The sequence below is a fragment of the Cyprinodon tularosa genome, unplaced genomic scaffold, assembly GCF_016077235.1.
Source record: "Cyprinodon tularosa strain WSP-4 unplaced genomic scaffold, ASM1607723v1 ctg42, whole genome shotgun sequence".
Lineage (NCBI taxonomy): Eukaryota > Metazoa > Chordata > Actinopteri > Cyprinodontiformes > Cyprinodontidae > Cyprinodon > Cyprinodon tularosa.
Window position 1 is genome coordinate 2,072,030 of NW_024039141.1, and position 23,515 is coordinate 2,095,544.

A 23,515-nucleotide genomic window follows, 5' to 3' on the forward strand; every position below is an offset into this window, starting at 1 on the left:
AATTCACAACACATGTCATCTCAAGGCACTTTACAGTTCAACCAGATCATACAGTCAAATCGATACAAAGTTTTCTATCTAAGGAAAACCAGTTGATTGCATTGACTCATTGACTCAAATACAATCCCCCACACTAAGCATGCTTGTAGCGACAGTGGAGAGGAAAAACTCCCTTTTAACAGGAAGAAACCTCCAGCAGAACCAAAATGTCTTCCACGACGTCTGCATCACCTACCTTCTCAAGTTATGAGGTTTGTTTACATAGATAATTTTACAGATAGTATAGATTTAGTCTGTGTAGGGTATAGATTTCATGTAGACTTAAGATAATAAATATACCCGTTATTTTTTCTACATCGTTGTGACGTTTTGGCGATCTCGCAATCACTAGTTTGTTGGCTCTGCACTGCCGTAGCGCAAAGATGTCTGCCTCCATGGCTGCGAGACCCGCTCCTATGTAATTATAAATAACGAATTCTAAAGCAACGCAAATATTAGGGTTAAGAGGCTGAGCTCGTAGATGATGATAAATAACATAGTTATGTATATTACATTTCTGACTGTATATCCCTGTAATTATTACACACTGTAGCTTTAAGCTATCCATATTTTTTAATGTTACAAAGATAATTTGGTCTTGAAATTTTGATTTTCAAAGACCAAAGTGAGTGCCATATAAAGGGTTAATATGAATACAAATATTTCAGGTTTATATATTTCATACAAACAATGAAAGAAACCAACAGTGCGAAGTTTCCTTTATAGTAAAAATGCCAACGTTAAGGTAAAACCAAAATACTTTGTTTTAATTGTGAACATGCTTAAAATCTTTAATATTTTTGTTGTTAATCAACAAGCATAACAAATAATATACGCTGAAGGAGTGATAACTCCTTATGGTTGTGCTATATATATATATATATATATATATATATATATATATATATATATATATATATATATATATATATATATATATATATATATATATATATATATATATATATAAAATGTGTATATATATGTATATATACACACACATTATTTATGCTTTTAGCAAAGTTAATAATAAAAAAAATTGTTACTACTACTAACAATTATCATTACGATCATGATGATGATCATGATCATGATGATGATCATGATCATGATGATAGCTAATAAATTTTTACTTATACGTTTTATAAAATTATAATAGGCCTGTTTGATCGCGCCTTGGTTAAAAACTACATTTCCCATGAGAGGCGCCTCCTCCGGGAGATAGGGAAGAAAATTTGGCTATTCATAAAGCATTGTTTTTATTTTTACATAACACTAAAATAAAAAATAGAATATAGTAGGTGGAACTATAGAGCTACACACTCATGTACAGTAGGTGGCGGTATGCACCTATAAACTGTTTGCAATCCACCATTTAACATAGAAGAAGAAGAGGCGCCTCCTTCTCTGCTACACATGCGCAGTCTGCCGTCCTACTCTGGACAGCTGTAGGAGAAAATGGCAGCACACATGCTAGGACAGCAGGTAAGACATTGAACCATTTCTTGCCTTTTGCAACATATTACCGTATTTCCAGCCGATATAGGCCAAGCTTAGTGGGCTGTTTTATATACTATACGTGTTTCGGTGGTGAGAGAGTGACCCTAAATGTTCACAACATGTTAACGTCTCTGTGCACTTGAATGACTGCTAACCTGTTAGCTTCGCAGCTAACCGCCCGTAATGTAAACGGCACAGAAGACGTCAAAATAAAAACGTTTTGCTTTGTTTGTGTGCAGATAGTTTCTTTAACAGTTCTGTCCTTCCTTCCATCCAGGCCCGCATGTTCAGCACGTCTGTTATCAGACCAGTTGCTAAACTGATTAAGGTAAATGGTTCGACCGAATTTGTTAACCTGCCAAGTCATTATTGCACTGAGCTGCTGCTGAATTGGATGATTGATTCTTTTCATGTTTTATTTTCAGCCTCCCATTCAGGTGTATGGGGTGGAGGGCCGTTATGCTACAGCTCTGTTCTCTGCAGCCAGTAAGCAGAACAAACTGGACCAAGTGGAGCAGGAGCTGGGGAAAGTTACTGTAAGTAATCCTTTTTTTTTATTTTTACTGTAAGTAATCCACTTTAGTACCACTTCATCATAACAAGAACTAGTTCTACTCTAATATCAGACTGTTTTAAAAGGGCTGGATTAATTTTGAAAGTTTACCGCCTAATAGTATCTCTGCTTCTGTCTCCTTGAACCCCAGTCGGCCTCAGCAGATGGCCGCTCGGACTGAGCCTAGTTCTGATGGAGGTTTCTTCCTGTTAAAAGGGAGTTTTTCCTCTCCACTGTCGCTACAAGCATCCTTAGTGTGAGGGATTGCATTCCAGTCAATGAGTCGATTTAATTAATTTTTTTTTCCTTAGAAAACCTTGAATCAATTTGACTGGATGATCTGGTGAACTGTAAAGTGCCTTGAGATGACATGTGTTGTGAATTGGTGCTATAGAAATAAACTGAATTGAAATGAAATATATTCTGAGCAAAAAACTAAAACTCTAACTCCATCTCTCCTTTGATCATTTCTGTGAAGCAAAGATTAAAATAAATATTTACATGTTAAGTCCTTAACAAATTCTGGCATGGATTAGCCCAGGGGTCGGCAACCCAAACTGCTCCAAGAGCCATATTGGACCAAAAAACAAAAAATAAATCCGTTTGTAACCGCAAAAATGTGAAAGTCTTATATATCCCTCGTATGGCAACACTGGCTCTAAATGTATTATCCCACTATAGAAAAGGACTATGTAAGCTTACATTTAAAATAAACCTTCATGATTAAATGTTTATCCTGGAGCAAATGTCACATAGCAGCATGAGGTAAAGGAGGAGCAGTGAACGCTTTCACCGCGCCACGCTGGTTGCAAGTTATGACCATTGATCTCTATGGCTATGACGCAAATTATTGTTTATATTTATTATACAAAGCTTTACAGCATTGGAAAACATAATAAATTTTTGTTGACCTCCTGCACAACATATTAAATCAAACAAAAAAAATCGATTTTCACAAATGTTTTGAAAAAGCTCCAGGGAGCCACAAGGGGTGTGCTATAGAGCCGCTTGTGGGTCCCGGGGGTCGGAACCGCTGGTTGCCGACCAGCGGGTTAGCCCTATGCCCTTGTTTATTTCTCTTTGTTTTTCTCACAAACTGAATTTTATAATGGCTAAATTTCCAAAATGGTTACTTTCATTGTTATTTTTTTTATGCTTGTGTCCAAAGAAAACAAAGATTTTCACCAAAAAGTGATTATGGTTATTTTAAAAATCATATTGCATATTTATTTTTTTCCTTTAAAAAAATATAGAAGAAATCAATATAGGCTGAATTCGAATTCATGGGCTGCGTTGTACAAAGACGCGGTCTAACTAGACAGGATCATTCAAGGTCTGTGGAAATCAGGGGACCGGAAGAGTTTTGACCTTCCACGGCTTTCACTGCCTGTATGCTCTGTCACCTAGCTACTGTGAGACACAAAAAGCAGGAAAAGATGAATACCAAACTTCTCACTACTGTGTTTTTTGTTTTGTTTTTTTAGATTATTTTTTTTGTTGTAAAGTGAACAAAGACTACACTCATGAGAATAAAGAGTGGAATAAAGGTGACAACCACCGGGAGCATGAACAAATAAAAGCAAATGTAATGATATTAAAGGAGAAGAAAGATATAAGTAAATCTAAACAATGTATGCATAAAAATATAGCAGCAAAATCTCTTCAACAAAAAAAAACTTAGTTAAGTAAATTGGGCTATATAACAATAAAAAAATAAAAATCATATCAGATTTATAGTCAAGCTGCAGATATATTAGAAGCTGTCCTTAAATTGCAGCCAAACCCATTTACACAGTAACAGATAAAAACCTTTCAATTAACCAATTATTACCGTCCACATATCTGACTCAAAAACTATTTAAAAAAAACAATTTTCATTATTTTCAGATGGAACTAACTTACATAGTTGTATTATATATTAAACTGCACTTCCAATATTCACCACTGTTCGGTGCCAAGTACAGTTTTCCTCTGAGCATGGAGCAGGCAGCTTGCTTGGTCTTGCAATAAATCCTGGGATAACCAAGGCTAACGGGCAAAAAGAAGGATGCATTTGTCGGCCGCATAACGAGGAGTCTTGCAATCCGAACAGACCTCAGCGCTATGACGTAATTGGCCTTCGAATCTGGCCTCCAGAGGACGCATCCCCTGTATTACAATTCCGGCAGAGATAGCTACGACTTTAACTCTTCGCAGCCAGTGGGTGGCGCCCTGGCTGCTTCTTCCAATCTTCAGTTGTCGTAATTACCATCTGGTGACTATAGCTGTGTCCGATCATTCTCCCTTATCCCCGTATAGAGCACTATATAGGAATTAGGCCATGTTATGCTTGTCTAAAAATGGTGGATTCAAAATTTCCCACAATGCACCTTGAAAAGTAATGTACGCCAATGGTCCCTAAATGAGCAGATGAATCCAAGAATGCTTTGCAAAATCTTTCCTAGCAAACTTCTGTTTTTGGATCAAGAAATAGCAAAGAAGATACAGGCACCGTACAGGGAGCTGGAGTCGCATGACAATTGGGGAGTGAAAAATATTGGTTCTCTGTCCAGTCAGTTAAGTAAAATCACTAACATTCTCTATATAGTCCCCGCTCTATTTAGTGATTGAGGGGTTAGGGGGTTTGGGTGGACGTTCGGACACAGCCCAGGTCAGTTAATGCGAACTCAAGCATTACCAAAAGTTAACTACTGCTGCATGGCTTCTTGACGCCTTTGTGTTTAGTTTTATTTCTTTCAGTTTAGTACATGTGGGAAAAGATTTGTAGCTGCTCTAAGCCAAATGACAGTCGGGCTGCAAAAAGGAAAATAAAAACCTGTGTGATCGGATGATTGAATGGTTACACCCTCAGTTTATAAACTTTTGTGTTAAGCAAAAGTGACATACTGAAATTTAATGTAAAGAGACGTACATGGCGTCTGACTTTCAGACTCGGACATACTTTAATAATCCCAGAGGGAAATTACTTTTCTAATATTGGTTCCATCACAGTTGTACTGTTTCTGTCGCCTTAATGCACACAGAAACAAAGGGTAAACGCTGTGGCTTTTCCCTGTAAAATATAAGGAACGTTCACACCAAATGCAAATTTCAAGCGAAAGATTCGCTCCATGTTAGTATGGAGCAGCAAGCGAACTGTGCAATTTTTACGAAGCTTGCGCCATTTGATCGCCATCTCACCCGTGAATGAAGTGGAGACATCTGAACTTCTGGTAACATTCGCGTCATGAAATCCAGTCAGAGACTAGATGTGGCTGTGAGCTACAGTGAAGGAGCACGGTGGAGACCAGCTTCTTTTTTTTTTTTTTTCTTCTAATTAAATAAGGGAGAGAAACTAATGTAAACAAAGGATTAAGTAGGAATGCTCTGAAGAGGATATAATGTGGCTTTTTAAAAGGCTGTTATAATTTAGACCTTGAAGGACTTTTTCGTTGTGTTATCTCCATCGCAGACGATATATTCCGTCCCCACCTTCACTGGTGTCTACCCGGGCAAGCTTTGCTGATCCTCTCCGATACTCCTTTCATCTCCCCCAGTTAGCCTCTAGAGGCTAGCACCAGCCAGCCATAGCCTCTCCTAGCTCTGCCAGGCTGGCTTCTCTAATATACACTATATTGCCAAAAGTATTTGCTCACCCATCCAAATTATTGGAATCAGGTGTTCCAATCACTTCCATGGCCACAGGTGTATAAATTCAAGCACCTAGGCATGCAGACTGTTTTTACAAACATTTGTGAAAGAATGGGTCGCTCTCAGGAGCTCAGTGAATTCCAGCGTGGAACTGTGATAGGATGCCACCTGTGCAACAAATCCAGTCGTGAAATTTCCTCGCTCCTAAATATTCCACAGTCAACTGTCAGCTGTATTATAAGAAAATGGAAGTGTTTGGGAACGACAGCAACTCAGCCACGAAGTGGTAGGCCACGTAAACTGACGGAGCGGGGTCAGCGGATGCTGACGCGCATAGTGCGAAGAGGTCGCCAACTTTCTGCAGAGTCAATCACTACAGACCTCCAAACTTCATGTGGCCTTCAGATTAGCTCAAGAACAGTGCGCAGAGAGCTTCATGGAATGGGTTTCCATGGTCGAGCAGCTGCATCCAAGCCATACAGGTGCTGGTCATAAAATTAGAATATCATGAAAAAGTAGATTGATTTCAGTAATTCCATTTAAAAAGTGAAACTTGTATATTATATTCATACATTACATACAAACTCATATATTTCAGATGTTTATTTTGTTTAATTTTGATGATTACAAATGACAACAAATGAAAATCTCAAATTCATCATATCAGAAAATTAGAATATTACTGAAGACCAATAAAAACAAAGGATTTATAGAAATGTTGGCCAACTGAAAAGTATGAACATGAAAAGTATGAGCATGTACAGCACTCAGTATTTAGTTGGGCCTCCTTTGGCCTGTATTACTGCAGCAATGCGGCGTGGCATGGAGTCGATCAGTCTGTGGCACTGCTCAGGTGTTATGATAGCCCAGGTTGCTCTAATAGTGGCTTTTAGCTCTTCTGAATTGTTGGGTCTGGTGTATTGCATCTTCTTCTTCACAATACCCCATAGATTTTCTATGGGGTTAAGGTCAGGAGAGTTTGCTGGCCAATTAAGAACAGGGATACCATGGTCCTTCAACCAGGTACTGGTAGCTTTGGCACTGTGTGCAGGTGCCAAGTCCTGTTGGAAAATGAAATCTGCATCTCCAAAAAGTTGGTCAGCTGCAGGAAGCATGAAGTGCTCTAAAACTTCCTGGTATGTGGCTGCGTTGACCCTGGACCTCAGAAAACACAATGGACCAACACCAGCAGATGACATGGCACCCCAAACCATCACTGACTGTGGAAACTTTACACTGGACTTCAAGCAACGTGGATGAAGTGCCTCTCTTCTTTTCCTCCAGACTCTGGGACCTTGATTTCCAAAGGAAATGCAAAATTTACTTTCATCAGAGAACATGACTTTGGACCACTCACCAGCAGTCCAGTCCTGTTTCTCTTTAGACGCTTCTGACGCTGTCTGTGGTTCAAGAGTGGCTTGACACAAGGAATGCGACAGCAGAAACCCATGTCTTTCATACGTCTGTGTGTGGTGGTTCTTGAAGCACTCACTCCAGCTGCAGTCCACTCTTTGTGAATCTCCCCCACATTTTTGAAGGGGTTTTGTTTCACAATCCTCTCCAGGGTGCGGTTATCTCTCTTGCTTGTACACTTTTTTCGACCACATCTTTTCCTTCCCTTCGCCTCTCTATTAATGTGCTTGGACACTGAGCTCTGTGAACAGCCAGCCTCTTTAGCGATGACCTTTTGTGTCTTGCCCTCCTTGTGCAAGGTGTCGATGGTCGTCTTTTGGACAACTGTCAAGTCAGCAGTCTTCCCCATGATTGTGTAGCCTATAGAACTAGACTGAAAGACCATTTAAAGGCTTTTGCAGGTGGTTTGAGTTAATTAGCTGATTAGAGTGTGGCACCAGGGGCCATCAATTTTGAACCTTTTCACAATATTCTAATTTTCTGATATGATGAATTTGAGATTTTCATTTGTTGTCATTTGTAATCATCAAAATTAAACAAAATAAACATCTGAAATATATGAGTTTGTATGTAATGTATGAATATAATATACAAGTTTCACTTTTTAAATGGAATTACTGAAATCAATCTACTTTTTCATGATATTCTAATTTTATGACCAGCACCTGTACATCACCAATTGCAATGCAAAGCGTCGGATGCGGTGGTGTAAAGCACGCCGCCACTGGACTCTAGAGCAGTGGAGACGCGTTCTCTGGAGTGACGAATCGCGCTTCTCCATCTGGCAATCTGATGGACGGGTCTGGGTTTGGCGGTTGCCAGGAGAACGGTACTTGTCTGACTGCATTGTGACAAGTGTAAAGTTTGGTGGAGGGGGGATTATGGTGTGGGGTTGTTTTTCAGGAGCTGGGCTTGGCCCCTTAGTTCCAGTGAAAGGAACTCTGAATGCTTCAGCATACCAAGACATTTTGGACAATTCCATGCTCCCAACTTTGTGGGAACAGTTTGGAGCTGGCCCCTTCCTCTTCCAACATGACTGTGCACCAGTGCACAAAGCAAGGTCCATAAAGACATGGATGACAGAGTCTGGTGTGGATGAACTTGACTGGCCTGCACAGAGTCCTGACCTCAACCCGATAGAACACCTTTGGGATGAATTAGAGCGGAGACTGAGAGCCAGGCCTTCTCGTCCAACATCAGTGTGCGACCTCACAAATGCGCTTCTGGAAGAATGGTCAAAAATTCCCATAAACACACTCCTAAACCTTGTGGACAGCCTTCCCAGAAGAGTTGAAGCTGTTCTAGCTGCAAAGGGTGGACCGACGTCATATTGAACCCTATGGATTAGGAACGGGATGTCACTTAAGCTCATATGTGAGTCAAGGCAGGTGAGCAAATACTTTTGGCAATATAGTGTACCACTGTCCTACTCCCAGTCAGCCTTAGCAGGCTTTCTATGGTCCGGCGAATATCAAGGCGCCGCAAATGCAGGCGTAACTGGCAAAAGTTTTGCAGGTTTCGCGTTCAGGGAGAATTCGCCTTTACTTTTCCCATGAATAAAAGCAAATGGAAATCCACAGTTTCCCAACAAATAGGGCATTGTAAAATGCCAACTAAGCTAAGTCCTTTTAGTGTTTGTTGCTTATTTAAAAACATTGTAAAACCAAATGTTTTTGGGATAGTGACACTCATTCTGTGCTTTATTTAGCTGTTTTAGTGTTTTCTATACGGTGCACCTACACTGTTGGGTATGTTAGACTTAGGAGCTTAATTTGTTTTGACCAAATCATTTCTAAGATTTAAAACTTCCAAATTAAACAAGAAAAACATGTCTGAGTGAAGAGAATCTTATACTATGTTAAAGTAACATACCATTTGTATTGAGTTTGTCCTAAATAACCTCCCTCTAGGTTAGCAGTTTTTTCAGTAGTCTATGGAATTACATTATATGGTCTGTATATTGTCAAAAAAAAAAAATTTTAAATTAAAGTGCATTTTTACCTAAGTCAAAGCGGTTGTTTTTAGGAGGGTTTTTGTCTTTGTTTGTCTTCCTGTTTGCACGATAACTTGAAAAGTTTTGAACAGACTTTAATGAAATTTTCCCAAAGGTGCGCCTCATGCCAAGAAACAATCCATTATATTTTGATGATGATCCAGATCATAATCCTTTTCTCATATTTTATTTTTTTTTTTGGTCACTTTGTTTCCTTAGGTTCTGATCAAGGACCCTAAGATATCTGGTATTGTGTTGAACCCTCATGTCAAGCGAAGCATCAAGCAGAAGGCTTTCCATGATGCTCTTGGAAAGGCCAAGGTTTCTCCGCTCACCATCAACCTCATCAGTGAGTGATCCTTTATTTCTCCACCTCCATGTTGTGGCTCTTAACCATTTAGAGGAAATAGTTTTAAAAATACATTTTTCAATGAATTGTTATAACTATGAATAGTCAAAGGAGTCAGCTTTGTTACGTCAGGATTTTACTGAAAGACTAAACGCTAATATCCCCCCCAAAAAAAACGGTGTCTCCAAACCAGTTGGATTGCTCAGATCAAAGAGGTTAGCATCCGTCACAGAGACGACAAAAAGGATTTTGGCAAACTGTAGCGTCTAGTGGCGAGTGGGGCCTTGGGCTGAAACGAGTAATTGGATTAATCGATTTTTGAAATAATTATGAACTAATTTAGTAATCGATTGATCGTTAATTGGAGTAAAGAGACTGTAAAATATGCCTTTAACTAACAAAGTGACCCACTTAGAGCAGTAATTGTATCAAAATTTCTTTAACAAAATTGCATTTGAGACAAAACATTTTTTTTTCATCTGTCAATATTCTCAATCCAGAACTCCTCAAGTGGAAATGTTTTATTTTCACCTGGTTTAATTTAGGAAAAAAAAAAACATATTTAAATAAACTTTGGCTATCCGATAATTAACCATTTAATTCAAAAAATAATCAACAGATTAATCAATTTGGGGCCGTCAGCAGGAACTGGGTGACGCTGAAGTCTCCTTTCTGATTTTACTTTCCGGAAGGAGCCAGGTTCTGTCAGTGACATGATTATTTGACTCGAGTGTGTTGGAGCAAAGGCACATAGAAAAGGTTAAGAAAACTGTTTGTGGCCTTGAATTGAAGAACAATTGAAATAGAAGTTGTTGGAGATTGAAAGAAGCAAAATTGTTTGTAGTCTGTGAAATATCTGCTCATGTTCATGGTGTTTTGTTTTTTTTCTTCAGATGTTCTGGCAGATAATGGTCGCCTTAATCTGACTGCTGACGTTATCACTGCTTTTGGCAAAATGATGAGTGCACACCGTGGAGAGGTGATCTGCTCTGTCACCACTGCTCAGGTATGAGTCCAATTTAATCTGTGGATCACTGCACTGTTGTGATTGTGTTTGTGGTTTTCATTAATGGTACCATTATGTTTTGTTGTGGCTTCAGCCTTTGGATGAAGCTAGTCTTGCTGAACTGAAAGTAGCCCTAAAAGGCTTTCTTCTGAAGGGCGAAACTATCAAGCTGGAAACAAAGGTAAAGCGTGTTGCTTTCAAACTGCATGAACACATTTTTTTCTTTTACCTTAATGTAATTTTCTACTTGTTTTCTCTTTACAGTCAGATCCTTCGATCCTGGGAGGCATGATTGTCAGCATTGGTGACAAATATGTGGACATGTCCACTAAAACAAAGATCCAGAAGCTGACCCAGCTCATCAGGGAGACTTAAGTCCCGTGGACTTAATTTTGCAAACATAAATATTGCTACTTGTCCTAGCACTGCGGTTGCTCCTTAAATCCAGTGTCTGTGCTTAACTTCATATAGATGTTAATAAAAACTACAAAAAACAGAATTACCTTTTTTCTTCTTTCAGAATGTCAGACACTTAACAAACGTATTTATGCTTCTCAGACTTATGTCAGGACGTGAAATGGTCCCAACGGTTAACAGCCTTTAGAAATCAGGGAAGTGACCAATAGACAGAGATCTGCTCTATATGATTTTAAATTTAACATTCAATTTATGGATTTTTATGGAGTATGAAGGAAAAAGAAGGCAAGATTTCCACTGATGTGAATGAAAAGAAAAATATTTGGATGATATGAAAATAACTGGGCATTTGCACCCTATTGTTAATAAAAGAATAAAGTACAGTGATGTTCATAATTTCTATTTAACCAGGAAAAGTCTCATTGAGATAAAAAAATGTCTCACAAACATGCCCTGACCAAGACGGTTAGTGGTTATTTGTCAGTTTTGGCTATTAGCACAAATATTTACTATTCAAAAAATTAAATTATATAAAACATATTTTAACAATCACCAAGACAATTTCAAACTAAACTCGAAAGTTGCATACAAATACCTGCATTCCTTTAAGATCATTTTAAAGCAGTCTAAAGAGACCAGCTCACTCGATTTTAAGTATTTCTCTTAACTTTTGGAACCGACACATTTCATCCCAGCGCCGCGTGTCCCAATGGACAACTCCCTGCCGCCCTCTGGGAAAAGGCTTCTCAGCATTTGATGTGGGGCCAGCAGGTTCTGGAACAGCTTCTTTCCCATTGTTGCCACACTGCTGAACAGTTGGAAAAACTTTAAATCATGTCACACACTGCATCAAACTGACATCAAATGAGAGCTGCACAAAATGAAATTTAGTTTTGTATACACAGAGTTTATACAAAATGACAAATGTGCCTAAGTAAAAAGTCTAGAGCAAAGATTTTGAAAAAATTATTTTATTGACAGATATGGATTTATAAATATGATGAAAGCTGACAGAGTATACATTAAGTCAGTAAATGTAGGTATTCTGGGGAATAATGAACAGATAAACCAGTTTATTATTGCATTAAAGTTGTACTGATGAAGCAGTGACGAGATGAAGAACCCCGCTGTAGATTTTTGAATTTATACTTAACATGCGTTAGACAGCAGATGGGTTTTGTCACACATTCCAGGTAGGCAATAAAAAGTTCTACTGGATTCACTTTGTATTAGATTTTTTTTGTGCTTCACAAAGGTAGGCAGCAGCTTGACAAAGCCATGATGGCAATTATTTTACATTATTATGGTATCGGTATCGACCGATACTGCACAGCCAGGTATCGGGTATCTGTATCGGGGCCAAAAAATGGCATCGGTGCAACACTAGTTTTTACTTAAAATATAAAATTCTTAATCTTGGCCGAATATCTACGGTGGATTATTAGGGCCTGGCTAGTGTTGACAAGAAGAGAGAATAGAAATTATAAACACAGACATGTATGTATATACAGGTGCTGGTCATAAAATTAGAATATCATGAAAAAGTAGATTGATTTCAGTAATTCCATTTAAAAAGTGAAACTTGTATATTATATTCATACATTACATACAAACTCATATATTTCAGATGTTTATTTTGTTTAATTTTGATGATTACAAATGACAACAAATTAAAATCTCAAATTCATCATATCAGAAAATTAGAATATTGTGAAAAGGTTCAAAATTGATGGCCCCTGGTGCCACACTCTAATCAGCTAATTAACTCAAACCACCTGCAAAAGCCTTTAAATGGTCTTTCAGTCTAGTTCTATAGGCTACACAATCATGGGGAAGACTGCTGACTTGACAGTTGTCCAAAAGACGACCATCAACACCTTGCACAAGGAGGGCAAGACACAAAAGGTCATCGCTAAAGAGGCTGGCTGTTCACAGAGCTCAGTGTCCAAGCACATTAATAGAGAGGCGAAGGGAAGGAAAAGATGTGGTCGAAAAAAGTGTACAAGCAAGAGAGATAACCGCACCCTGGAGAGGATTGTGAAACAAAACCCGTTCAAAAATGTGGGGGAGATTCACAAAGAGTGGACTGCAGCTGGAGTGAGTGCTTCAAGAACCACCACACACAGACGTATGAAAGACATGGGTTTCTGCTGTCGCATTCCTTGTGTCAAGCCACTCTTGAACCACAGACAGCGTCAGAAGCGTCTAAAGAGAAACAGGACTGGACTGCTGGTGAGTGGTCCAAAGTCATGTTCTCTGATGAAAGTAAATTTTGCATTTCCTTTGGAAATCAAGGTCCCAGAGTCTGGAGGAAAAGAAGAGAGGCACTTCATCCACGTTGCTTGAAGTCCAGTGTAAAGTTTCCACAGTCAGTGATGGTTTGGGGTGCCATGTCATCTGCTGGTGTTGGTCCATTGTGTTTTCTGAGGTCCAGGGTCAACGCAGCCACATACCAGGAAGTTTTAGAGCACTTCATGCTTCCTGCAGCTGACCAACTTTTTGGAGATGCAGATTTAATTTTCCAACAGGACTTGGCACCTGCACACAGTGCCAAAGCTACCAGTACCTGGTTGAAGGACCATGGTATCCCTGTTCTTAATTGGCCAGCAAACTCTCCTGACCTTAACCCCATAGAAAATCTATGGGGTATTGTGAAGAAGAAGATGCAATACACCAGACCCAACAATTCAGAAGAGCTAAAAGCCACTATTAGAGCAACCTGGGCTATCATAACACCTGAGCAGTGCCACAGACTGATCGACTCCATGCCACGCCGCATTGCTGCAGTAATACAGGCCAAAGGAGGCCCAACTAAATACTGAGTGCTGTACATGCTCATACTTTTCATGTTCATACTTTTCAGTTGGCCAACATTTCTATAAATCCTTTGTTTTTATTGGTCTTCAGTAATATTCTAATTTTCTGATATGATGAATTTGAGATTTTCATTTGTTGTCATTTGTAATCATCAAAATTAAACAAAATAAACATCTGAAATATATGAGTTTGTATGTAATGTATGAATATAATATACAAGTTTCACTTTTTAAATGGAATTACTGAAATCAATCTACTTTTTCATGATATTCTAATTTTATGACCAGCACCTGTAGAGGTTCTTCTTTTGTTTTTCCTTTTACAGTTGCACATTTCAAGTTTTTTAGTTTTCAAGTTCATGTTTGCTGACAGATATTTAATGAGATAAACTGTGCCTTCATCAGTAGTGGATTAGAGATATAAAGTTAAGTTCACAGGTGGGCCAATTCAATTCAGTTTGGTTCAGGTAGATATTTAATGATGCAGAAAATAACAATCTCATTGTACAATTGATTTATAAAATATTTGCTCGCATGCTGGCATTGTCTACGAAAGAGGATTAGGGCCACTGGAAAAACAGAAAAAGTTAACTGATATATAAATATGTCAGTTTAATATGGGAAAACGCCAGAATTCTGACTTTAATCTCAGAATTTTGGATCTTAATGTATATGGGCATCGTGAAGGAAGGAGATGTGGGAGCACTCGCTTCACTTACAAAGATGTGAGTTGTTTGGGAGGGCCAGTAACACATTGGTGGAAAATTACGGAATTAGGTGACTTTTTACGTGCCAGAGGGCTCACTGGTGATACTATTTCATTATTGGAAGAGCAGAATGTGATTAAAACAAGAGAGCTAGTTTAGTGTCTAAAACATGGCTATGACTTGATACTTAAATGTTTGTTAGCTGTCAGAATTCATTTAGAATTTGAGATTAAAGTCAGGACTCTGGGAATAAAGTCAGAATTCTGAGATTAAAATCAGAATTTGAGAAAAAAGAATTCTGAGAAAGAAAAGTCAGAATTCTTAGATTTAAGTCAGAATTCTGAGAAAAGTCTGAATCAAAGTCAGGATTTTGAGAAAAAAAGAATTCTGAGATTAAAGTGAGAATTTTGAGAAAAAAGTCAGAATTCTGACCTTTTTCTCATATTACACTCAAAATTTGTTAACTTTTTAAATGTTTTAAGTGTCCCTATTCTTCTTCCGTAATTATCTGTGCCCATGCTTTTTTAAATTAAACAATTGCCATAAAAAAAATGTTTTTTGGTGCCCTAGTGTGCCCCTGTATAGCATTGGGTCAGGTGACGCCCCTGACTTCATTGTCGTAATATTGAAACTTTATTCTCGTAATATTACGACTTTATCCTCGAAATAATAAAAAAAAAATGAAAAGAAAAATCTCTAGCCTAGCTCTAGTACTCCTGTGTAAAAATCAGAGCTTCAATCAGAGGGTCTTTTGCTTTATCGGATCCTCCTCGCGCCACTCCCAATCCTTACGTGTTCTAAACCCCGCCTCTGCGCATGCGCGCTCGGACAATGCTGTTTTATCAATTTTTTTTTTTTTTTTTTGGGTCAAAAATGGCTGCCGGTCTGCTCTTCCTCGGTCAGGATTAAGCAGGCCTGAGAACAGCTGTTGTTCCCGGACCGGACCATCGGAGCAGGCTGCGCAGGGATGATGTTGCTTCCCGAGGGGGACAAACCTTTACGAGACACAATCGCCCCCTTCCAGCACAACACCCCAAAATAAATGAGGTACGAACTGTTTCCTTTTGCATAGCTTATGGTTTATTGTTTTCATTTATGTTTGTGTTGTACTTTGTTTAAAAAAAAAAGCAGGCCTATTTGCTTCATCAAAGTAAGCAGCTTATTTTGCATTTGTCACTCTTCACATGTTCCTAATGTTTCTACCAATCTGCACCCAGACAGAAAGAAAAGAAATGATGCACCGATTGAGCAACAGCAGCAGTGACTTCTGTATCAGTGGGCTGGCAGAGGACTGTCATCCAGCTACCCACTTTGATTTATGCAGCACTCACTCCAACAAGTTCTACGCCTCTCCCACAAACCCTGGTTTGCAGCTGTCCCTTGCCAGCCTTGCCCCTTTGCCACAGGGAATACACAAAGCCATGACATGCCAGTTGCAGGAGAGCCAGGGGGATTTCCAGCCACAGGCAGTGAGGATCGGGGCTGCCGAGGCCCTGGTCCCGGATGGCTCCAAGAAAAAGAAAGGCTCTGCTAAGTCAGGGCGGAGAGGGAGGCCGGCTGGGACCACAAAGTTGGCCGGGTACCGCACAAGCACCGGACGCCCGCTGGGCACGACTAGGGCGGCCGGGTTCAAAACCAGTCCAGGGAGACCCCTTGGAACAACCAAGGCGGCAGGGTATAAAGTCAGCCCAGGAAGACCCCCAGGTAGCATTAAGAGTCTATCTCGCCTCAAGAAGCTGGAATTTGGTTGTTGTGATGCTGCAAAAACTCTTGACTTGAGCAACTGCAGCATTCCTAAGAAACTGGACTTCCCTGGCAGCGAAGTTGCAACGTTTCCGTACGCCATCATGGAACCTAGAGACCTCTGTGATGCCAGCAGCAAAGTGGATGAACCCACTGATTAAACACATCTCCCTCATTTGGTTGCATGCGTCAAAAAACTTGGGTTTTGTTTTTTATAAAGAAAAAAACTGTCTTTTCACACACTGCTAATAAGGCGATTAAAGTGTATTTTACACATGCATGCATGTATGCAAACAAACCAAAATTAGAAAAAAAACAACAACAAACAAATGTAGCCTTTTTGTCTGATTTTTTGTTTTTTCACCAGTCAGGTGTACCTAAGGTATAACTGAACTTTAAAATAAAACCTTTTAGGGGCTCAACTTTAATTCATAAATGATAGTTTGGCCACTGCTTGTTCAATAACAGCACTTTGTATGTAGTGCAATTTATGCATTTAATAATGTCAAAGGAATGAAAAAACGACAGTCTAATTGCAAGCAAGGATGGACATTATAAAGGTGAGAAGAACTGAAGGTGGGCCCCTGAAAATCCAATTCTGCTTCAGGCCTGATAAATGCTTGAGCGAGCCCTGGCTCCAGAGCATTTCCTTCCTTTGGATTTTGCCTTTGTTTAAATTTTACTTTCTGAAGCATTGATTTCATACATTTTCCTCCCTAGACAGAAAGTTTGACCCATCTAGTTGTACAGTATGTGTTTTACTTTGTGAAAAAAAAAAAAAAAAAAAAAAACAAGCACCAGAACTAAGGTGAAAAAAAAATATATAAATATATAGAAAAGCACTTCCTGGCCTTTCCTTGCTGATACAGAAAGAAGGAAAAAAACACGTTATGTGAAAAACTGATTGGTACATCTCATTAAACAGTTTGTTTTTAAGTTTCTGTTTAGCTCCAACTTCTAAACTTCCTACTTTATGAGCACAGTATTTATTCTTTCCGCACTTTGTAAATATAAATGTATTTCCTACATGTCGTTGAACGTATCATAAGCACTTCCATTATTTGTGTTGTCATACTTATTCTTAACTGAAAATCTCAAATATGCATATGTTAAATCTCAATGTGCTGTATGTGAAACCATAATTAAAAACCTTTTCAACTATTTGACTCCAGATCAGTTTGCTAATTTGCATCGCCATAGTGGTCACATTTCTTACCACTTTATTCACTAAGTATCAGTTTATTTCTTTAAGCTTTACAATTTAAAAAGTTCAAAGTTTGATTATGTGTCATCATATAGTTTATAAAGAACTGAGGCCAACATTGAAGAGCCCATAATGAGGGACCAAAAACAGACATTTCTTCCCCCTGCTTAGTAATTAATCTCCATCAGTCAGTGTTTAGGCAATGAAACAGATTTTTTTTTAAATTAGACAAATACAAATAATGAATTTTAAAACTATTTATAAATTATTCATCTAATTATTAAGTTTGGAGCACATCAGTTGTTGGGTTTGATTCCCAGCCTGGGGTCTGTTTTTGAATAGATTTTGTGTGTTCTTAGAATAGAATAGAACATTTCCTTTATTGTCCCACAATGGAGAGATTGCAGTGTTACAGCAGCAAAAGATTATAGCAAAAGTGGTCACATAAATGTGGACCTTAAAAAAGTGTATAAAAATAACAGAATTAGTGACAGAGTTAAGAAAATAAATAAAACACTGAACTGTACAGCGTTTTTACAATATAAATCTGTCATAAATGTTAATAATGTTCACTAAATTCCCCAGTAAAGTAAAAGTTAGGCGGTTAAGGGGGAACTGTGGAACATTTAGAGCTCAGTTAAGGTCAGTGTTCATGGGACAGTTCCAACACAAAAAAAACTATTTAAGTTTAAAATACTAGTTTATCAAGAAACATCTTGATGAAAAAAGAGATTTTGCTTAAGCTTTGTTTCCAGTTAATGTTCAGCTTAAAACTAGAAAGAAAAAAGCATCAGATCTACAGTTTTCCATGACGGTAGTACTGTAATTATCTTTTTACATTAAAAAAAATAGGTTGTTACATATTATTAATAAACATGTACTTCTTGTTTACTGTTTCGTGCTACTACTACTATATATACAATAATGTTAGATAATTTATTTTGATTTTCTGTTCTAAACTGGAAGAGTGACAAAAATAAACTTGTATTAAACACTTTCAGATTCTGTTATAGGCTTTTGGCTTTGCAGTGCGCCACTTAACCACTAGGGGGGTTTTGGTCTGACAGACAATAGTAAGTACTTTGTGAGAAATCTTTAAATCCATAATACATTGTGTAAAATCACTACTACGATTAAGTTTACAGTATTTTTGATGTGTTTACAGAGATATGTAAAAAAGGAGACGGCTGATAAAAAAAACTGGGTCATGTTCTACTTTTAATCGTATATAGCTACTGTTTACTGATATCTATGTTACCTATCGGGTATTTCTAGAAAGATTTCAGAGTTTTATTAAAGTAATGGTTTGAAAATGAAAGAGGAAAGCGTCGATAAGTTGAAAGCTGTAATCAGTGTGACTCAGAGAGGGCTCCAGCCTACTGTGCGCTTCTTTTACATATATTAGCGCATTTGAATTCGTGAATACTTATGTAACGGGGTATGTTTATGTGATATCTTTATAGCCATGTTTATTTTTTAAAGTTTTCACAGCGTAGCAGTTCGCTTTTATCTCTTTCTTTTTTCTTGCGCCTGGCTGGCGGCCTGCTTCCTCCTGCCAGCTTTCTCCGCGCAGAAGACAACATGGCGTACAGAGAGAGAGACACAGAGGGCTGACCGGGGAGGCCGTTAAAGTGGCTTTAAAAACCCACTCCGCTCGGTCACAAAGCAACACACGGAGTCCACTTTTAGACACCAACGCGGCTCATTCTTCTACTGCTTCCGTCCTACGTTTATTACCACTGTTTTACAGTTTCCCTAACTTAACCTGGGTGTCCTTAACGTGCGTGTTAGTGATTCGGCCCGTGTTTGTGTGAGTGAGTGTCACGGCCCTCTGCGGAGCATACGGGGGGTTGGGTAGCAGTGCCGATTGGTCGCTGCTCACCAACACAGGCAGCCTGGGCTTGTTTTAACATAACCGGGGGCACTTCGACTGGGACGCAGATAAAACATGTAATAAATAGGCCTAATCTGCTTGAGCAGAAAGGAGGGGAAACCGGCACTCATGGTGTAACAGCAGCTTTAGTCCTCTGTTTGACTGTAAAGCTGACATTTTTTTTAAAGAGGAGGGCCCCGCCGTCGCTGCTGCTGCTGCTGCTGATGAGGCGATGAAGTGCCGAGAATGAGAGCCGAGCCGAGGCCTGCTACCACAAGCAGAGCTGCTGCAGCCGGGATTGTGCAGAAAGCCGTCGCTTTGTGTCACTCCAACAAAGATCCGCTGTTGGTTTCACGGTGACCGACCTCCAAATGGTGGGTATTTCGCCCTTTTTCCCCACGTGTTGACAGTGTGTGTGTTAATAGTAGCTTCCTATGAGCGGCTGTAGCTTGTTTGTGTGATCCGATCTTTTTGTTATTTTTCTGTGATGGCTTTAGTGTCACCACCGCCACCACAGCCTGAGCGATCGCCATGACCCACAATCGACAGCGGCGCATTTTTTCAAATATTTGTAAATAGAAAGGTGTGGATGTGTTCAGGGTTTTTGTCCAGAGTTGGCCTTTTTACAATGGAGGCCATGCTGTGTGTGTGTGTGTGAGAGAGAGGATAGTCTAAGGTTTGTGAGTTCGCCTCTTAATGGATTCATGGTGAAACTGAGCGCCATTACTCTCTTTTCTAACTGTGTTTTATCTTTGTTTGTTTAACAGGATATAAGGATGACAGCATGAATCAGTCATACAGACCGGGTCCTAGGGTTGGATCAGTGTTTGGCCCCAGCCAGCCAGAGAGGAGGGCCCGAAATGGCCCTCTGGGCACTTCTTATAGGAACCAGTGTGGCACCGTAACCCGTGGACCGGGCCAGCTGCCTCAGCCGGCTTTCCTGGGATACAGTCAGCTGGAGCCCTTTAACTGCTACAGCCCTCAATGGAGACCACAGGACAGGAGCAGCCTGCGCTTTGCAAGTCCAGTCACCAACGACGAAGATGAGGACGACGAGTTCAAGTCTCCACCTGTCCAGCTGTCCTCGTCTCCTGGCACTGATGAAGCTGAGCCCTTTGAGACTCTGCAAACAGGTTACAGCCCTCAGAGGAGACCGCAGCGGATGACCAGCAAAGACTCGGACCTTCATCCCAGGGGCAGCTTCCGCTCTACAAGTCCAATCACTGATGAAGAAGATGGATTCGACCCACTGCAGATCCAGCTACCTTCGTCCTCCGGCGCAGACAACATGGACTCTTTTGAAACTCTACAGGACGGGAGCAAAAACGGGTTCTCCCCTCGCAGCGCGGACAGCTTTGAGCGCTGCTCGCCCATTCCCAATGGGTTCCTCCATTTTGGATCCGTGCTGTTTGACAGCGGGGACATCAAGGAGGAGGATGAGGGGCACGGCGGGGTTCAGGCGCTCAAAACTTTACAGCACTCCTCAAGCACGACCCAGGAGCGAAACGTCACTGGGAATAAAAGTAACTCAGGGTTGGAGAGAAGAACTTACAAACCCACAGTCTTCAATCTGATGTCCAAAACTATTTCTGAACTGAACCCCACACTAAGCCCCAGCGCACTGCCAGAAATCACTATGATAGACGGGTGGAAAGTGGGCCAGGAGTCAGACAGCGACGTTGAACTCACCTCTCCTGTTGAGCCTGGACTTGTCTCGCCAGCTGGCACCAACTCTAATGTGAGTTGGGGGGGGGGTGTTTGTTTGGCTGCACTTTTGTTGCCGAAGGAACATTTGCAACATTTTGCAGCAGAGAAAACCAAAGCATGAAGAGAAGGACTGTGCAGCACATGAGATGCACCGATCCGGAATAAGACAAATTCAGATTAGTGGATATTTACAGAAAAACATAAAACTTGTTTTCTCATTTCTTTCATGACATGAAACTAAATAAATATAAACTACCTCTGCTTTAATGCTAAAACAACTAGCACCCCTGTCCATACATCCTTCCTACAACTATTAACATTTAAAACAAAAAAAAATAAAAACAAACCCTATAACTTACTAAATTTTATTGTCCTTTAGGATTCATAAAGTATTTTTTTTTTATTAGGTTGACTTTAACATCTTAAAAAACACCTTTCTCTTACATTAATATTGCTAAACAAGAATCTGCTTTAAATATTTGAAAGAAACCGGAGCTCTGTATCGGCTCTAAATTATCTGCTGCATCCTTCAGTAATTTTAGTAAATCTGTAAAGGTAAATTCTGTTATTTATACTTTTAGACATTATTTTAGAAGTGCTTTAGACCAACTTTATATCGCTGTTTTAATGTGAATTAAAGATAAACTGTAATTTTAGTCTCACATTAAAGTGTCCTCCTTGTGCTTCTTAGTCCAACAGCCCAAAGAAGAAACTTCTCCCTGCTGTGAAGTACCTGGATGGAGATCTGGTGTGGGCCAAATTCAACAGGCGGCCTTGGTGGCCCTGCCAGGTCCTCTGTGACCCAGACCAAGGGATCCACACCAAGATGAAAGGTGAGAAGCATTGATTTCTACTCTGGCCAGTGTTTGTCTGTGGACACGTGTGTAGTTAAGGTAAAATGTAATAACACATTAATTATTACACAGCAATGTAGTAAAGGTTGTTCTGGACTGTCAAAAATTACATTTTGGTATTTTAGTATCAACTTGGAACACCTGATGAGTCGACACCAAGCTCTTCAACTTTTTTCTCTTCCACTTAACTTTCAGTAAAATGTTTTGATGCAGCCCTCTGGGGCTGTATCATTGCACTGCTTCTTTAGTGTCTCACCTTCCTTGTTTAGGGTGTTAATAGCTGAAGCCAGCCGTCGTTCCTGTGATTATATTTCCAACACATGATCATAACATTTCTGCAGTAAAAACAAATTTCTATTGGTTTATATTGAATTTTCTTTTAGAGGTAAAAAGAAATAAAGGTATTCTCCAAATATAACACTATGTTGGCAATGCATCAATAATGCAATAAAAAAAAAAATTAGATGAGTTACTTCAAGATATTGTGGAGTATTTTTTTAAAAGACTGTCCCTCTCCACTAATAAACGCCCGTGCAAGAGCGTGCACAAGCCCATTTCTCCTCGTGCATCCCCTGTTTAAACTGTGCCGTTCTCCACATACAGCGGGGACTATATAGTGGACTTTAAAGCAAGCTCTGCTAACTGACCGTTCGGACAGATGATCACCCCCCCCCCCCCCCCCCCCCCTTAGGTCACATAACTCCTTCTCCACTGCACGGTGCCTGTGCTCTCTGCTGTCACAGTAAATCCCATAATGCTTTGCGAGGAGAGCTCCCTGCGCAAAGCATTCTGGGATATATCTGCCTCTTCTGAGGCCTTTCTTTTCTTCTCCTACACTTTGTAAACACTTTTTCCTCTTACGACCCTCAGCCATTTTCTAAGAATCAAGGTGAGAAAGGTGACTGTCTGAAACAGTAGCTCACCACAGATATACACCTGAAAGATAGCTAACCTGAAAGATAGTCCTACGAGTACGTAGGACTGTCTTACATAAATATATCACCAGAATGATTGACAATTAAGGCGACTACTTATTTAGATGATCCACCTGGAAATAAAAGATTGTCCTCTGTAATTTTTAAGAACAACCAGACTAAAACCTTTTTTGATGAACCTTTTTAATTTAATTGTGTAGAGCCGAAGCTCTGTTTATGTTTCTATTGTTTTTAATGTATACATTTCTTTTCCCATTTTTTGTACTTCAGTACCAAGCACTCGTCCTTGTCGGTTGTATTTCCTGGAGACGATGGGGGAGGTGTCGGAACGCTCCTGGGTCCCAGGTTGCGTAATTCTACCATTTGAAGGCGGACATCAGTTCGAGGAGCTTCCTGTTCTTAGACGGAGAGGAAAACAGAAAGAGAAGGACTACAAATACACGGTAGATAAACACATTCATTTTCCAATTCCATTTGAGATGCTGCATAGACTCGTTAAGTGGAGCAATGCTTTATAGAATCTTATTCTGTCCAAGTCAAATGTTGGAAAATTGTTTTAATGTTGAGACAGAGGTGGAAAAAATCTGCGCAGATCAGCCCAGTTGGAGCCTCTTTATACACAGTCAGTGTTACATGAATAAAATCTGACTGGAGATTACATAGTCAAACGCAGCCGGTGTGTTCAGGCCTTTAGAGGGCAGGTGAGGAGCTTGGTCATCTGGGAGCGGCTCAGACTAGAGCTGCTGCTTCTCCACATCGAAAGGAGTCAGCTCAGG

At 39.7% G+C, this 23,515-nt stretch overlaps 3 protein-coding genes across 5 annotated transcripts in view; all 3 read left to right on the forward strand.

The window, feature by feature from the left end:
* The first annotated feature begins 1,398 nt into the window (after nucleotides 1-1,398).
* atp5po (ATP synthase peripheral stalk subunit OSCP) lies at nucleotides 1,399-10,982 on the forward strand. Its single transcript, XM_038299052.1, has 7 exons — nucleotides 1,399-1,524; nucleotides 1,817-1,867; nucleotides 1,965-2,075; nucleotides 9,348-9,477; nucleotides 10,371-10,483; nucleotides 10,578-10,664; nucleotides 10,748-10,982. The coding sequence occupies exons 1-7, from the start codon at nucleotides 1,498-1,500 to the stop codon at nucleotides 10,856-10,858; spliced, it is 630 nt and encodes a 209-aa protein (XP_038154980.1). The 5' UTR covers nucleotides 1,399-1,497; the 3' UTR covers nucleotides 10,859-10,982.
* Nucleotides 10,983-15,276: 4,294 nt separating this feature from the next.
* Nucleotides 15,277-17,327, forward strand: si:ch1073-44g3.1 (UPF0461 protein C5orf24 homolog). Of its 2 annotated transcripts, none has more exons than XM_038299193.1 (2): nucleotides 15,277-15,470; nucleotides 15,641-17,327. In XM_038299193.1, exon 2 carries the CDS (start codon nucleotides 15,656-15,658, stop codon nucleotides 16,325-16,327), a length of 672 nt encoding a protein of 223 aa, XP_038155121.1. In that variant the 5' UTR covers nucleotides 15,277-15,470; nucleotides 15,641-15,655; the 3' UTR covers nucleotides 16,328-17,327. The 2 variants fall into 2 exon arrangements, with proteins under 2 accessions (XP_038155121.1, XP_038155123.1); XM_038299195.1 differs by having other exon boundaries at nucleotides 15,645-17,327.
* A 1,625-nt stretch (nucleotides 17,328-18,952) lies between these two features.
* Nucleotides 18,953-23,515, forward strand: part of nsd1a (nuclear receptor binding SET domain protein 1a) — a 32,669-nt gene continuing 28,106 nt past the window's right edge. The window contains exons 1-5 of one of the 2 annotated variants that reach the window (XR_005281994.1): nucleotides 18,953-19,320; nucleotides 19,432-19,617; nucleotides 20,011-20,981; nucleotides 21,642-21,783; nucleotides 23,010-23,182. Coding sequence is in view for 1 of the 2 variants with exons in the window: in XM_038299171.1 (XP_038155099.1) it covers nucleotides 20,028-20,981; nucleotides 21,642-21,783; nucleotides 23,010-23,182 (1,269 nt within the window). In the remaining variant the exon portion in view is untranslated. Of the gene's footprint in view, nucleotides 19,618-20,010; nucleotides 20,982-21,641; nucleotides 21,784-23,009; nucleotides 23,183-23,515 lie in introns of both variants that reach the window. The other variant, XM_038299171.1, reaches the window with a different exon arrangement.